The 17225-nt window shown below is 41.3% G+C and overlaps 1 protein-coding gene and 1 long non-coding RNA gene across 4 annotated transcripts in view; one reads left to right on the top strand and one right to left on the bottom strand.

Moving 5' to 3' along the window:
• The first annotated feature begins 2494 nt into the window (after window positions 1-2494).
• LOC110984001 (uncharacterized) overlaps window positions 2495-17225 on the top strand; it is a 53044-nt gene continuing 38313 nt past the window's right edge. The window contains exons 1-20 of one of the 3 annotated variants that reach the window (XM_087131024.1): window positions 2495-2726; window positions 3780-3964; window positions 4625-4772; window positions 5595-5660; window positions 5940-6008; window positions 6321-6386; window positions 6591-6668; window positions 6916-6984; window positions 7507-7656; window positions 7966-8037; window positions 8704-8775; window positions 9854-9925; window positions 10557-10640; window positions 11065-11142; window positions 11825-11956; window positions 13000-13149; window positions 13475-13552; window positions 14274-14411; window positions 14688-14831; window positions 15026-15244. In XM_087131024.1, coding sequence (XP_086987150.1) covers window positions 3826-3964; window positions 4625-4772; window positions 5595-5660; window positions 5940-6008; window positions 6321-6386; window positions 6591-6668; window positions 6916-6984; window positions 7507-7656; window positions 7966-8037; window positions 8704-8775; window positions 9854-9925; window positions 10557-10640; window positions 11065-11142; window positions 11825-11956; window positions 13000-13149; window positions 13475-13552; window positions 14274-14411; window positions 14688-14831; window positions 15026-15244 — 2024 coding nt within the window. In that variant the 5' untranslated portion in view covers window positions 2495-2726; window positions 3780-3825. Of the gene's footprint in view, window positions 2874-3779; window positions 3965-4624; window positions 4773-5594; window positions 5661-5939; window positions 6009-6320; window positions 6387-6590; window positions 6669-6915; window positions 6985-7506; window positions 7657-7965; window positions 8038-8703; window positions 8776-9853; window positions 9926-10556; window positions 10641-11064; window positions 11143-11824; window positions 11957-12999; window positions 13150-13474; window positions 13553-14273; window positions 14412-14687; window positions 14832-15025; window positions 15245-17225 lie in introns of all 3 variants that reach the window. The other 2 variants (XM_022243767.2, XM_022243768.2) reach the window with 2 other exon arrangements.
• The window catches only part of LOC110984003 (uncharacterized), a 43799-nt gene continuing 39092 nt past the window's right edge, over window positions 12519-17225 (bottom strand). Inside the window, exon 7 of the long non-coding RNA XR_015423615.1 lies at window positions 12519-13003. This is a non-coding gene — a long non-coding RNA (uncharacterized LOC110984003). The remainder of the gene's footprint in view (window positions 13004-17225) is intronic.

Here is a 17225-nt window from a genome sequence, read left to right as displayed (position 1 = left end):
CACTATTTCAAAAATACCAGCTGAAACCCGACCCTAATGATGCATGACCCTTATCCAAAAGCAACGCAAGGCATGAGAAACTGACTGTTTGCATGTCACTGTTCATACGCTTTGTTTGCAGGTTCCAATTAGCCATCCAACATGTAAATCCAACTTTCGTTTATAAACCCCGGCCTTATATTCCTATGGGCGTAAAGGGAAATGGAAATTAAGTTGGGCAAATTGTCCCGAGAAGAGAATGTCCATAAAATTGTTTAGTCGATGTTTTAAGGACGGCAGGAACATTCCGGGGACTTTCGCAAAAACCCAAAAATTGTGTCCAGTAATCTCGCTTAAAATGAAATCAAAGTTGCTGCTGACAATTTCAATAAGTTTGATACTGCATGGTTTATCTTCCGACGTGAGTTTTTACAAATAAATAAATCTGGAAGAGAACTAACCCAAAGCAAGCCCTTTCAGCCTTACATGACAACGGCAACACAGGAAAAAACCGCCTGACTGGTACAGCGGTCTAGACCTTGCGAAATGTAAATGTCTTTTGGATATAAAGTCCCAATTAATAATGCAGTTACTGCACGAATATACATCAAGCAAGGAAGCCATCCAGGGATTTCCTGATTTCTGCCGCGTCTCCTTGGAGAAATATTGCGGTCCAGTGAAACGAGACAGATTTTATCCCATTATCTTCCAATTAATAAATTACACCATTCATGAATGGAAGGCCGCGAGTATGACGCTTACAAAGAGTGAAGACAGTACGCATTTGTTGTTCTGTCGTAAATCCAAAACAGCGTACACAGAACGAGCGCTTCTCTATAAACGATTGGATAGCGCACGGAACCTACCTCCGTGTTCACGAAGCCCCCGCGACCGGGCTCCTCAATCTTCGGTGAAGCATACCACGCTACTGAGTGGGGATGGTTGGGGCTGTTCACCCCCAACCAAAAAAAAAAGCCTAATAATGACGACGATAAAACCGGAAAATGTTAGAATCGTAATTCTGTTTTCCTTTTTTTTTAAATTAAATGAATATAGCCGAGACCATTTTGCAGAATATGCGCATTATACATTAGATTCTTTTGTCCTTTTTTTTAGCTCCCAAAGTGGAAGAGCAGTAGCGAAGGCTAAAAGACGTGCGAAGAATCTTGCCCCCACCCAAAAAATGGCCCTAGAACCGCGCTTGCCGAGCCTAGTTGGAGCATACAGAGCCGTGACAAGATAATTTTTGTGCTAACAACATAAAAACTAAAAGCCTATCTCTGCACCGGGCCTTTCGCAAAAGGTCAAATCGGTGAAGCCGTAAGGAACGCAATGATTGCTTTTTCTCTTTTGTCTGCTGCAAATTTAAAATGAGCCGCCATCGTACATGACGCACTAACTGTGGGATAGAAGGACTCGGCTTTTGTCTGTCTTCCTGCCTCGACCTTTTGCTAGCATTGCAGTTCTGACCAGAAAAAAACGGCCTGTTTTTTAGAATTCACAATGAATCATTTATTTTAAGGTGCACATTCCGCTTACGTTTCGCTGCCGGCTCCAAAAAAGTACGCCGACCCCCCCCCGATCGCATCAGGCAGTGCCGGCGCCTTCTCACCAGGATTGGGGGCTTCTACTACAAAGTACAAGGTGGGACCGATGTGACATTGTAACAGCGGTCGATGTTTATGATGTGGTCATCATACAGGAATGACGGCGCTCATAAAGCCTTCTAAATAGAATCTGCCCCGGAACAGTACATTGCCGAGATAATAAATAACATGAATACAAAATAATAAGGCCATTGGGGACGATGAAGTCAGTTGTCACCTATATATTACAATTGGGATAGCATGATGGCCATGGAGGGACATCGCCAACCGTCAATATTGACGTCGATATTTTGCAAGCACATCCGTGACGACCCACTCTTCCGTCGCGAATATTGACGCCAATATTCACAACAAAATTCACGACTCACTCTCTGGTCGTGAATATTGCCATCAATATCTGGGACCAAAATTTGCGACTTGCTCTTCAGTCGCGAATATTGATGCCACTGTTTACGAGCAAAAAGCGCAGGACTCGTTGATCTCCGGTCGCAAGTATTGCCGCGATTTTTTTCCAGCAATCTAGGCGGAAATGAAGTTTTCAAACGCACGCGTAATTACCTACATTTTCCGACTTGACAACAAGTCGCGTATCGGTTGGGCATTGTTGGTACAACAAAGGGGGCACTACGTTAAAAAAAAACTGCGTCAAAAGCCGAGCAACTTCTCGTTGGCTTGCTGGAAAAACATTCGCAGAAATATTTACAACTGGAGACTGGCGGAGAATTTTCCTTGAATTGGGACACTGCACCCGTATTACCGTCACGCATATAATTTTTTCACGTACGTACGCGACAGTTTCCACGTACGTATGTGAAGCTATGACGTGCGTACGTGAAAATGCGTGGCGGCAATACGTTTGAGTAAATGTGTCTTGCATCGTCCATCGTAAAATTATCAACACATTGGTACGGCGGCATTTTCGGCGTGCATTTGCGTTGCAGTATCAAGAAACAGTCAGAATTTGTGAGTAATTTTGTGGCTAATGCTTCACTTGCCAACATCCTGCATATATACACAGAACACTCGCAGCCGTAGACCAAAGCACCTGTTTCGTGCAAGTACGGTCTCAGCTATTTCTATTGATTCAAACTCTGACCTTTGAAGTTTGAGCTCTGCCAGCTACAACCACCATGGTTAGATGTGAGTGACAGGTGAACTGATGCGGAAACATTTTTAAGCACAAAGCTGTAACTCTTTCTGATCAGATGTCAAAGGAAACATGTCAACAGAAAGCTGGATCATTTCTTGGTAATACTGGGTTCGGCCTGATGTTAATTTAGATTATTTGTAAGTCTGCATTTTGTAACTGACCATTCGTCAAGTCCGATGACAGCACAGTTTTTCCCGGACGTTGCGCGATAGCATGCAGTCACTGAGGCACAACGCCTCGGGCTAGGCCCGAATACTTTGTTCCTGCGTGGTTGGGTGTCCGTGGTAAACATGGTAAACGGGGTGCTGTCAGCCCCATCTACCAATACCATGTCTACTAAATCATAAATGATCTGGTATTGATTACAATCACTGTATCACTATCAGGGCCTGTCTGCTCGCGATGCTAGGCCTAGTGCGTGTACCTGCAGTTGCTAGACTCACCACCAGTCAGTCGGTGGCCTCATTTGAAGATTTGTCTCCTGCTTTATCTGCAGTGGTCACTCACTGGGCACAGTCCTCCTTTACAGTTTATAGCTTGATGTGCACTGAGTTAGTGACTAAGTTGGGAAAAATTAATTGGAAAGAGTTCCATACACTGACATGAGGGCCTTCTTTACACGGGTCCTGTCTGCCTGTGCACAAACCTTATGAGACTGGTCTGAAAAATTCTAAATACATGTATTTCCTAATTAATGCTTCGATATTTTCCTTGCTATCTAACTTTTTATGACTTTCCGATGGCTAAAATTTAAGGGTGGGCCTAATACATGTACATCAACACGGGAAAAAATTAGTGATGTGTATGGAAGTGTTGCCTGATAAATTGCTTCGGTAAGGATTCTAGACCTGATATTGTTAATTTTTCTCTGCCACTTGATGAATGTATCAGCCATGAGGAAGCAGTAGCACATCCTGGAAAGTGAAATGGAGCGGGGAAAATGTCGAGTCCTCTGCTTAGAAAGGATTTTTTAGATCAGTCTCGTTGAGTTTGTGCATGGGATGTCAATTGAGAACTCTTCAGTTTGCTTTTTTTCTCTCCAGGCACATTCTGTAAGTTCTCCAACTTCCTCGCTGCTCATCTGAAACCATGGCTGGAGGTTTCCTGGCAATCGTTGTCTTTGCTGTTGCTGCAGTGATGGCTAGTTTGCCTGGGACGTTTGCTGCTTTCTATGGAGCGAATTACTGGAATGACCGCTACAAGGAATTCGGCATCGACTATGAAACCGGTGAGTGCAATGTTATGAAAGCAGTGGATTTCACAAGTGTTTTCCAAAATCCACTCCAGTAGATTTCTGAAAGAGAATATTTGAAAGAGTTCCATATGCAGACATCACTTGACACCCTGCGTACAAACCCTATGAGCCTGTTCTGAAAAGTTTTCTCTAACAATGTACAGGTTTCGGTCCCTATGGGTAATTCCAGAAATCAGGGGTCCATTTTTGTTCGTGTCCCTGTCACATCTGACATATGATTTTGTAAGTTTAGAACACATTTTCTAATTTCCAAGAGTGATGAATTGATGCAAATTACCTGCCAAACAAATAGTAATAGTTTGAAATCAATTCCGGTGATATTTCCATGTCAAATAACAAAAGTCAGATGTAACAGGGACACTTAAATGTCACACTTTTGGACCCCTAATTTCTGGAGTTACCCCTATATTATTTTCCTTTCTTACTTGAAATGAGATAATGAAATGGGGCTGAGAACCAGTCAAGTGAAATGAAGTTCTATTTAACAGGTACCATTCAATATAACAAATAATTCAATGACATTTGATCAACAATCCACCAATCAGATGACAGGGATTTATGCAGGTATTGCAAAACAACTCACCATGTACCGGTACATGTGAATATTTTCCATTTGTTTTTTTCATCTTGCAGGTAGTGCGATGTTCAATGGCCTTTGGTCAGATCAGCCCAACCTCAAAGGTGGTTACGGACGGCCCGACACAGACTACAGCTCAAGAGTCTGTAACTGCGTTTGTGATGAGAAAGAGAAAACTGCGGACTGCAGAACGCAGACAGTCGTGTAGGTTCAGTGATGTTGCTTAGTTACGATTCGTGTATACGACAGAGAGCCAGGGTTGGATGGGACTTCATTCTCACATTTCTTCCTGTTAAGTTTAGGACAAATGCTGAAGATCTTGAATGAATTAAACTTAATTCTTTTTTTTAATAAAATAATAAGATATAAGATTTAATTTTTACGTCAGTGAGGTACTAAATTTTATATTAGTATTGTCATTCAGTCAGCCATGCCTATTACTCCGTAGAGTGGTCAGTCTCGCCTCAGGGCTTGTGAAAATATTCACCAGCTTTCTCAGGTTGGACGTGAACCTATGACCTTCTAAACTGCAGTTCAGGTGTCTTATCACTCAACCACTGAGCTGGCAGGGGTCGGCTGGCTGGCTAAGTTCATTAAGCTGTGGGTGCTGTGCTAATCAAATTTAATTTTTAATAATGTGTATTATTGCAGTGGGCCTCTAAACCACATGAATCTTCAGAAGCGGATTGCGAGAAATATCTTCCCGTCTTTGGAGAAAATATGGTTGCAAAGAGTGGGGGTAACTTCAAAATCTGCAAAACTTCTGCATAATTGGCACAGAGCAATTCATGCATCTACAGAATGGTCGTACTCATAGAGCGGACTCGAACACTGACTTCATCAGATGTCAATGTTCCCACTTTCAGTGCATTCAGCACAATACCGATCATTAACCCTAACCCTCCTGAATCCTTCACCTTTTGGAGGACTGAGGAGTGTTAGGGTTAATTTGTTTGTTCTGCATTTTGTTTGATTCACTGTATTGCATCCTTTTGTCTTTTTCTCTTGTAAACGAACGAACCGTAGAATTCTGAAGAATATGAACTTTGATAACATTACTGCGGAGATGTTCAACCCAGAAACCACAGATATGTGAGTAGAACTCCTGTGTTTGCTTGCTAATTTGAGTGTCTTATCGTTGGTGGCATTTAGACAGACTAAAATGAATAAAAATTACTATACTGAGATTTGGACAAGTCACATTCAGATTTGGCAAATTTAGAAGAGCCTTATTGTATTGAGTATTGTAAGTAGGACAAGAAAGTAATCTTACTAGTTCATTGGAAGTTGTTGACATTGCTCAGTTCGTTGTAACTTGTTGTGATAGATTGTTTTATTATCGACATTATCATTGATTATTTCTTCTTGTAGAACCATTGTTGGAGGTCCTAAACATCTTGAGAGAAATGCATTCGGCCTTCTCACTAAGCTCACAGAATTGTAAGTTGTTGAAGTCTTTAGTGTCAGGCATGCAAAATGCTGTACAAAGTCTTGTAAAGGTTGGAATGTCCTCAGTTTTTTATCAAAGTCCAAGCTGCATGCCAGTTAGTTAGAGAAGAACTTGTGAATTTCATGGGTACAAAATAATGGTTTTCAGAGCTGTAAAATTTGGCTTCATTATAGCAAAATATTAAAATCATGGTTATGGATGCAGACTCATTCCATTGGTCGGTATAACTGCAGCATGTCAGACAGGTGAGTCAGACTTTCTCACAGTTTAAATGAATGGTTTTATTTCATTTCTTTCTCCAGGACAATACACAACACGGACATATCAACCTTTCCTGACCTGTCAAACTGCACAAGTTTGGAGCAGCTGTAAGTATTTTCTTTGTCCTCAGAGCTCTGAGAGAATGTTTCAAACGTATTTTTTTACAACACGTTATTTCTTGCACTGTAACTGAAAATTGCTGTAGTCTATGAGCCCAAGGGATGGAACTAGCGTGTCGGGTACACAAACTGTTCCTTATGTCAGTGGCAAACTAGCAATGTTATTCTACGGTACATGTGTGTCTCTTGCAGGGATCTGACAAGGAACAAGATTAACCTGTCTCCGTCCACCTACAAAACCATTACATTTGCCAAAACGCTGAAAAGAGTGTAAGTTCTGTGAAACCCAGTAGCTTTAGATGGATGGAATTCTGTCATAATTCATGTTTGTACATTTTTGGTTTTTCATGCTAAAGAAATTTTTCCACTTAAGTTCCTAAAAATCTTGACTTAAAAAACATACAATCTACACTGCTAAGAACCCTTTCCTTTTCAAGTTATTTTTGTTCAGCCTGTAAGCACATGTGTGTCTTTGTCGGTACACCTATCTGTCACCCTTTCTGTTACCCTCCATCAGGAGCCTGATGGAGAACACCATTAACTGGCTTCCCTCTGGATTCTTTGCCAACACCAACATTCAGTACCTGTAAGTATACCCAAGATATCGTGTCCCATTCTCCGCATTCCATTTCACATATTCATCATCACTGGTAATCAGTGTTCCTTTAATGTTGCTACATTAACCTGTTGGTGGAGAGGATAACTCCATCAACCTGTTGGTGGAGTGCATAACTCCATCAAACTGTTGGTGGAGTGGATAACTCCATCAGCCTGTTGGTGGAGTGGATAACTCCATCTACCTGTTGGTGGAGTGGATAACTCCGTCAAGCTGTTGGAGTGGATAACTCCACAACCTGTTGGTGGAGTGGATAACTCCATCAACCGTTTGTTGGAGTGGATAACTCCATCAACCGTTTGTTGGAGTGGATAACTCCATCTACCTGTTGGTGGAGTGGATAACTCAATCAAGGCGAGTATTTCCTTGTGTACATTAGTCAGAAAATCAAGGTTCTCGTCATTGATAATAGTTAAACCCATAACTTTAAATGCAAAATATATAGTTGTTTTCAGTCTGGCAATATTTCTTCCCTTGTACTGTCTTCCCCAGTGGTCTGAGCATGAATAAGCTGGCCACGTTTCCCAGCGATTCCCTCCAGAACATGAAGAACCTAACCTTCTTGTCTCTGGACCTCAACAAGCTCACCTCGGTCTCCAAACGCAATCTCTTACCCCTAGCGTCCTCTGTGATTCAACATCTGTAAGTTTTTACAGTTGTCATCAGTCACTTGGTTCTGTGTTGTAACTGAGACTGTCACAATACCAGTCACAAGATCAGTCATGAGACCAGTCTTAAAACCAGACACAAGATCAGACACATCACCAGTCATCATGCCCAATTGTAAGCTTGAGCAGCTCTGTGAAATTGGCCCCAGGTCTGAGTTAGTCGGTTTAAGTCACCACGTACTTGTATGAGTCGATTTGCAATCCTAGATTAAAAAAATGAACCATCCTCTTTGATTTGAGGACATTTGCCACAATGAAATTGTTTCCTTGTCTTGTTTATTAGTAATCTAAGCAACAACCAGATAAATTATGTTGCACCAAAAGCCCTCAGACAGCTGCAACACCTGAAGATTCTGTGAGTATAAATACATGTACCCGTTTCCCTCGGTCTGGACTGTTTCACATTGAATTCACTTGTGAAATTGGAGGAATGTGTAAATTGGGGGGATTTGGATGCGAGTTTGAATGTCAGTTGATGAAATTTATTCCTGCAACAAACACATTCATTGGGGATGCTGGAAGACATACATCACTGCAATGAAATTGACTGTATTCCTGTGTCAGCCATCTTGAATTGAAAGTGAGGTTAACTTGTCATTTTTGGAACCTTAGAGTAAAAATATCGGCAACGAAGTAAAAGTTTGTTGCCAATTAATGCCAGTTTAACATTTTTAATCGTTTACAATATTTGATAAATTTTCTAAAAGTTTTAAGCTACATTTAAAAGCCCTGGAAGTGAGGTTTGGAACCCCAAATAGTCTGGCACCACTCCATTTACCATCTTACATTAAATATGATAGATTCAGGGAATTACATGATGAAAAATGTCTTCCCCGTACAAGGTCTATTGATCTTTGGTGCTGTGATGAGGTACATGTGTGTCAATCATCTAGTCTGTACTGTGTCATAGTTCTCATCAATTCTTTATGGAAACCCAAGATATCCTAGAGGCCCGCATCACATAGTGTCAGTTTCAGAAAGAGTATTTGAAAGGTAAATTTGTGGTGTACGTTCTTCACAGAGAGTTGCATCGGAATGCTCTGGATGATCTGCCCCCTCAAACCATGGACAGGATCCCTCAACTGTTACACTTGTGAGTGTTGAGGCATAACGTTCCTGCATGTGCTGAAATTTGTTGGTAGAGACTTGCTTGAGTGATCGCCATAGGGTCCCATATATAGAACAGTCTCAAAAGATTGGGAAAGTTTGAATTCCGGTGGACTGCTCCCAGTGGAATGCTAGCGTTCCATCCTAAAGTTGACATGTCAGAATGAATGGTCCACTTTAGACCTAAGGCAACATTCTTGCATGTCTAGTGGGAATTGTTCCTAATTATGAGACGCTAAGTAAGATTTCAGTGTACCACTTGATGGTGTGATTTCCCTGAGATCAGTAACTACCACTTGATGGTGTGGTTTCCCTGAGATCAGTAACTACCACTTGATGGTGTGGTTTCCCTGAGATCAGTAACTACCACTTGATGGTGTGGTTTCCCTGAGATTAGTAACTACTGCGGTACAGATAACTGTTTGCTGCATGTTAACCAGACATCAGGCATTGCATCAGTAAGGCTTAATCCACTCCAAGCAGAAAAAAGAGGGCATGTTTTTGGGGTACTCACCACACAGGTGCGTGTTTATAATGGTGATAAATAGCGCGTTTGACGCAGAGCATGCTGACTTTTGTATATGGTCTTTGCAATGCGTACACGCAGAATGCGTGCAAGAACCTGCTTGGCAAACTTACTACCATCTGTCTTTCTTCTGCCGCTTGGGGGTGCACTTCAACTCGGGGGCGGATTACTTTCACTCTGAATAAATGTGAACACTTTAGCAAATGGCATTATAATGGCATTATGTGCAATATATAGTGGTTGTAATCAAGCATATTCAGCACTGTGGCTGCCTTTGTCATGTTTTCTATTAACCTTTTAAGACTTTTCTACCACTTAAATACTGTGCTCGTCACCGTTGCCTTTGCTTTTGACATTGTCTGATGTACGTTGGGTAACATGGGTCAGTGAGAGCATGTCAGCCATGTTGATTGTAGACTTTGATTGTCTCTAGCGCACCTGTGTATTTCTTAATTACATCCACCTGCAGAAGCAGGTAGTTGTCTGGTATTTAGACTTCCATTAAACCACTTGTGTATCTGGTTCGTCTTATTTGCAGGGATTTGAGCTACAACAGGCTTCAAATTTTAAAAGCCAAATCGGTGACGGATCTGCCATTTCTGAGGACACTGTGAGTGACACTTACTACCTCATCATTCCCCCAAACTAAGTAGAAACAGCAGGGTGTCACCGGAGAGGGGAGAGTGGCAAATGATCCCTTTTTTCGCAAATTAGGGCAAGTTACATACAGTGCGCCACCAAGAGGTTGTCATAGAGAGGCCATTTGTGAAGTTTATGGTTGACAGAAAGTGGTGGATTCACCACAATTTGCATTTGAGCAAAAATGTGATTAGGCAACTTGAGGAAAAGGGTGATTGTTCTGGGAATTCTGTGCCTTGCAAAAATGGCACCAGTTTCTATGAATTTGACTCTGATACTCTTAACACTCCCGTATCTTCAATCCACACAAACAGTGGAAACTATGCAAGTTCCCCATGCAAAGTGAAGCCTGCGCTGTTGACTGTTTTTCCCACAATGCACTGCCTCTACGTGGCAACCTCTTTGTGGTGCACCGCATTGTGAAATGCCGGTATTATGCAATATCGTTTCAAGAGGCCGTCAAGAACAAGTCCAACAGCTATTACGAGTGGTTCAATTCTCTCTGCTGTGCAACTTTGCACAATATTTGGAATTTCAAGGAGCAAATCATTAAGTCAACTGTCCGTCAAATAAATCACTTCTGTTGTATTGTTTTTGCACAGTATCTTGCATAATCAGCAGGATTTGAAGTTGGCCAGCATTCAGTACAATGCTTTCCTTGGTATTGGAGGCAACCTTACAGAGTTGTAAGTACACAGCCATGCTCGTTACCTTGGGAGCTTAATCTTTCCAAGGTTGCCAGTAGAAGAAAAAAGAAAGATGTGGCATACTAAATCAGAGTTGTAAGTACACAGCCATGCTCGTTACCTTGGGAGCTTAATCTTTCCAAGGTTGCCAGTAGAAGAAAAAGAAAGATGTGGCATACTAAAGCTGCTTGAGTATATAAAATCTACAGGAAAGATTTCCTAGCAAAAGAGGCAAAACTTTGGGATTTACAAACTCTCCTAGCCACAAGCTGTTAAATTCTGACATTGTTTCATTTCTTTTGAATTACGTATTGAATTCCATTTTTAAAGTCTTTCTTGATGGTGCCCCCTACAGCAAAGGGTTGCACGACTGCAGTTGTTTACTGTTCGAATCAGATTGTGAATTGTTGGTTTTCTTTTGCAGATATGTCAGTTCTAATGCACTGCCCTACTTCCCTCATGCTGTCCTGTCTGAAGAGACATACGATCAGCTGGCAGACCTGTGAGTCTTGATATGTACATTGTAACGTGTTTGCGTTTGTGACATTCCGTAATAACCAGCCTAGGTGGAAATACATTTAGCTTGAATTTTTCTTGGTAGTTAGCTCATTGTGTGGATTTTGATGGAACCTGATGTTTGAAATGATCTTTTGTGCCCACATTGATGTGCGTGCTGAGTATACTTATGATGGTTAATTGAGCCAAGAAAGGTCTTGTGGAACCTTCAGGAAAAGATCTCTCTCTTGGAAAGAAGGCAGTTAGTTGCAAGAGGTGTAAATTGTAATAGGATCACCGTTTGCAGCTCCATGTTTTTCTTAGGTGAATCAAGAGACCTGAACTTCTTGTAATGTTCAGAAGAGATGCATTTCCAAGTCATTGCCTGAAACCTTCAACAGCAAATGTTCCTGCACTATGAAAAGCTGTTAATTTACCGAAACAGGTGCAGAACTTCTCGTTTCCCTTGTATGTTTATTCTTCCATAAAACACATGGACAAACAGTTGAAGAAGTATAGTTGGTCGGTGACTTGAAACGTTCTTATAGCAGTTTTATCAAGTGGTTTACTCAGGTTTTGAGGAGGCTTATTAAACTTTTTTTTCTCGTGTTTTTTGATGATGAGTTGTAGTGGTCTACTCAAATTTCAACTTACAGATAGCTTTGCTTTTCATTTTTTACCATTTTCAGGCACATAGACAATAATTTGATCACCAACGTCACAGAATTACATGTCAACCAGTTTGTCAATGCCCTGACCCTGTACAACTACCGGCTGACGATACATGAACCGTTCGCAAAGATTCCCAACCTGAAGAAGCTGTGAGTTGGAACTGGTGGTCCAAGAACATTTTTTGCTCCAAATACTGGCATTTCAAGAGTGCGCCACCATTTTTGCAATGCAGTGGTCACTGTACGCAATGCGCATTTGAATGGGTTGACATGTCCGGATGTGTCGACTGGCAATGCATATCAGGAAAGGGTAGACACATTTTGCACGTTGTGATCGGCCAACATGCCACAAACTCTTGGTGGTGTACTATTGTGAAACTTCCATATTGAGTGAATTTTTGCTTCCTCTCTTACAAGTAGAGAGTTGTATTTTGATTGAACTGTACCATTGTATGTCTACTGCAGAACCACCGTAGATACAGAATATATATCAGGTGAATGAGCAACTCTGGCCTCCTTTCAGGGAGCTTCTGACATTGGAATGCCAAAGAAGATTCCAATGACAACATTACTTGTTGCTGTTGAAAGTACCTGCTTTTCATACTTAGAATCACACATCATACATGCATGCTAACGGAAGAACAGCTCGTTCCAAAGATAATTGGGATTTAATTTCCAGCAGGAACAGGAATGTTCCAATACGAACAGGAACGTTCCAACTTTTGAGGTGTCCCCTTAGCTGATTCTACAGGATCGCTCTCATTGTTCATGTTTGATGTGATATGCTGTAATCCTGGTGTGGAGGAATTATGGCAGTCAACATTTTTTGGCATCCTGCCAGTAATCTTGTTCACGTAATGCAAGGTTGTGCTGAGCTAGCAGCAGGCTGCACTGGCAGATAGATTTAGTACTTGCTTATGAAGGCTAAAGACTCTCTTCCTATGACAGTAACAAGTGCAACTTGCCTGTCTCTACTCCAGCTGTCCAGTTGAAAGACCGATTTTACTATAGCCAGCATATTCATGAGATTGAGGATATCATTCAAACAGTAGGATATGTTTGGAAACAAAAGATTGTTTGGGAAGCTTTTGAAAATCTCAAAATCAGTGGAAATTAAATGAATCCAGTCAAGCAGTTGAAAGAGAGAGGGAACAAAGTACTAACCTTCCTCCTGAAATGGCTGCCCTCTGCAGATTCCTGCACATGAACAAAATCAAGGGGGTTAATGCTGAAGACCTGTGCAATATGACTGTCCTTGAGGAACTGAACCTTAACAACAATCACCTTGGAGACGAGACACTGGATCAGAGTGCCTTCCAGTGTCTGACCTTTCTGACAAGACTGTGAGTATTGGGAAGAAATGTCCTTTGTGGGTGGTCAGAAAGATAGGGAGCTTATTTACCAAGCAGTTATCTCTCCTGTATCAAACAGCACCTCCAGAGAATTGAGATACACCTTTGGCAGTCTTGGATGAAGCTCATTAAATCCAAGGTTACTCTCTTTGATGAAGGCTGAAGGGATTTGGATCATTTTCAAAATCACAAAAATCGATTCTTAGGGTAGTAAAGACTATGGGGTCATGTTTGAAAAAAAGTAACTTGCGCACTTGTGAGGAAATGTGGGAATTTCTTTTTACATACTGAAAGGTATTTTCACTTTGTGAAACAGGGAAATGAGCAACAACTACTTCAGGTATGTTCCACCTGCTGTGCAGCTGCAAGAAAGAGTCCAGAGCCTTCGATATTTGTAAGTTTATGTGCTGCTTTTATTTATTCTTTGAAATATTGGTGTTTGCTTCAACTACTGAAACTTTTGCATCAGAGGGTAATTAATGCCCAGGGGCGTAGCCCGGGGGGGATGTGCCTCCCTCTAAAACAACAAGATAAAAATCATGCTTTGCAATACTGAATGGATATTGAACAAGGCCAATGAAAGCTTGCCCCCCATAAACTGCACCACTGAAAGCTGGTGCCCCCCAAAAGATGTTGGTGCCCCCTTTGTGTAACCTCTAGTAAAATCCTAGCTACGCCACTGTTAGTACTCTAATCCTGTGGCTTGATATGAATAATAAATGTGTGCAATTTATAAATTCTTAAGTCTTCCCGACTGGATTATTCAGCTCGAGCATTTTTGTGCGCCTTCAAGGCTGAACCTTTCTCAGAGAAAAATTAGGGGAAAAAGAAACTTTGTGGACCTCATTAACTAATTGAAACTTACATGCATTTGTATTCTCTGTAGTACACATTAAGCAGGTAAGGTAATTTTGCAAAAAGACTCTTCAGATTATCAAATCCTGGCCCTTTCTCGTTGAGAAACGAGTTCTCAAATGCCTGCAAATTAAATTCCCGTATGGCAAAATTTTCAAAATGACACAGCATTCAATCTCTAATGTAGGTACACAGTCAAAAGGCATGCCCTTGTGCAAGCGAAATTATCAAGTTGCTTCATTTCTTGTATCTATCTGCAGGTATCTCTCTGGAAACGACTTGACTTTTTTACTGGCTGGGGCATTTTCCAATGTAACAACTCTAAGAGGTCTTTATCTGTCAAGTAATCACATCATTTCTGTGGAAAATGATGCCTTCCCTGTTGATATATCCCACATGTGAGTAAGAATTAGCTATTTTTTACTACACAAGAATAAAGAATCTTTTTGGGAAAAGTCATTAGACTTCTTGTTTTGAAACATTATTGCATGAGGGCTATTTTGTTGGATTTTAAAGGCTACCAAAGCCATTGTTCCAAAGTTTCAGAAACGAAATTTTGGTTAGAGGCAAAGTTATAACAGTTCACCTGCTTATCTTTGAAAATCCTGTATCATTTTTGGTCTTGGAAAGAAATCTGACTAATAGTCTTGTCTTTTTATCTCAAAATTTTGCAGTGGCCTTAGTAGTAACGAGTTTTACTTCCTGCATGAGAACCCATTCAGTAATTTGACCTCACTGAATTGGCTTCAGCTGGGGAGTAATGAGATTGATGTCATACCAGACTCGGCATTTGATGGCTGCACATCTCTTGCAAACCTGTGAGTGAAGACCTTCGTCTTTCTACTACCAATGCTGAATTACTGAGAGTCAAGCATTTTTAAATTCAGATTCATTTGGATTTCATGTTTGGGCTGTGGTGTACAAAAATATTGCAGCTGGTGAGCAAATCTTGGCAAATGTTGAATGTAGTTGATACATTTTTTCATTTGCTTTGTATACTTTCTTATCTTAGTGGTCTCAGCAGCAATAAAATTGGTCGAATTCTCAAAACGACATTTGAGGATTGTCCACTGTCCAATGGTCTAAATCTAGCCTACAATGAGATAGCATACATCGAGGATGGTTCCCTGGCTCATATAACGTCAACACTCAGTATTAGTCTGCAGAACAACCGACTGACCAAGATTCCTATGGGAGGAGATTTTGTCAATCTTTCAATCACGTGGGAGCTGTAAGTACCTATCAATGTTACAATAGATGTAGCTTCCTTCAATTTCTTGTTACATGTATACTACAGTATAGTTGGAAGAGCTTGTTTGCCCAGCAGAGATTTTCCTGTAACCCTCCTATGCTGAAGTCACTCTTTGGGTCATTTGGTAAACACCTCAAAGAAGCACAGCTGTGTCATGTTGTGCACTGCACCAACTGTCCCTCACAGGAATATCAGATTGCACTTTTGTGCTGCCCAACAACTGTGCTTCACTGTTTCATGTGCATAATTGTGCAGTAAACCAAATGTAGTGAAGAGGACTGCACAAAAGACCCTGGGTCATTTTGTGCTGGCAATCTACTGTGTACACACTGAACCTGTGCATGTTTGAGTTCCATATAGAAACTACATGCTCACCAGTGACTGTGGACATTTGTGCTGTAAAACCATAGGAGGGTTAATAGGGTAGCATGGAGTGTGGGCATGCTTGTTGATCACCCAAAGGGTGTGTAGTCTAGCTTTGGGGCATTCGGTGTGACCTTGGACAAATCACTTGACCTTCATTTGCATCTCTCCACCCAGGAGTGCATGGGTACCCATGAGGGTAGAAAGGATCATCTGTGATCGGTCAACCTGGTAACTCATGAAATGGTCACACCAATGGTTGTATGCTCCCCAGGGAGATGGGATTATTGATGGGTCATTCTATAGACTTGGGGTCCAAATGTTTCCCATCCCTGTCACGTCTGGCATATGATTTTAAATGTTTAGAACTCATTGTTTAATTTCCAAGACTGAATAAGTACTTCAAATTACCTGCCAAACAAATAATAATAGTTTGAAATCAATGTCACTGATACATCCCTTGTCAAACATGTCAGATGGTATACATGTCAGAGGTAACAGGGACGGAAATATGTCACACTTTGGACCCTGGCCAAATTTATAGAATGACCCTGGTAGCAATGTTTCTGGGCCCAGTGAGCAGAGATGTTGTGTTAAGCGCATTAAAAGTCTGGTTGTACTGGAATGCTCTATATCAACGCGTCATAAATGGGTCATTAGGGAGACATTTCGTGGTAAATTTTTCGACCTTAGGGAGACATCGGTCATGAGGGAGACATTTCAATGTCTCTCTAATGCCCCAGCTACCAGAAGGAAGCCGAATTTTACTGTCCAAATTTTGAGAGATGATAGATTAGGGTCTCAATTGAAAACGTACAAAGTTTGGTTTAGATCAGATTTACGTACATGTATTCAATTATGGGACAATAAAATTTGTGCACGTTCTTATGGGAATGTCTCCCAAGTGACCCATTTTTGGTAATCTATATACACGCTAACGTATTCCACAAATGAATTATTTACAGTGTGGATGGGGAACACACATGTACAACGCTTCTAATATTTCTAATGACATTTCTAGTATGGCTGATCTTGTACTGGTAATTGTTGCCAGTGAGGATACCCTCACTGGCAACAATTGGTCTGGCCTGAAGTGGATGATTCTTGTAACTTTACTTTTCTGTAACTTCTCTGTCCGTGTAAGCTTTTTTAACCAATTACTGGCTGACAGCCAAGGTGCTGCTGGCTTACGGAATTCTTTCTTCCTTGTTCTTGGGGTGTACTTTAAAAAATGCTGACCCTGTGTTCTGGTTATATTTGGCTGAAATACGGCGCCGCACACCATCAACTTGAATTTGATGTGTGTAGAATGTAAATAGCTAGGGATACATTTGGTGCAGGATCTGATAGTGTGTTAGATAACCTGGGCTATTCTGGGTACAGGGTATGAAGGTGTGTAACACAACCTGGGATATCCTGGGTGCACGATCTGAAAGTGTGTGAGATAATCTGGGCTATTCTGGGTACAGGGTATGAAGGTGTGTAACACAACCTGGGATATCCTGGGTGTACGATCTGAAAGTGTGTGAGATAACCTGGGCTATTCTGGGTACAGGATATGAAGGTGTGTAACACAACCTGGGATATCCTGGGTGTA

Source organism: Acanthaster planci, linkage group LG21, assembly GCF_054643075.1.
Source record: "Acanthaster planci isolate LZ-2023a linkage group LG21, COTS_SCS, whole genome shotgun sequence".
NCBI classification, from domain to species: domain Eukaryota; kingdom Metazoa; phylum Echinodermata; class Asteroidea; order Valvatida; family Acanthasteridae; genus Acanthaster; species Acanthaster planci.
Note: the sequence above shows the minus strand (reverse complement) of the source record. Positions and strands in the feature narration are given on the sequence as shown.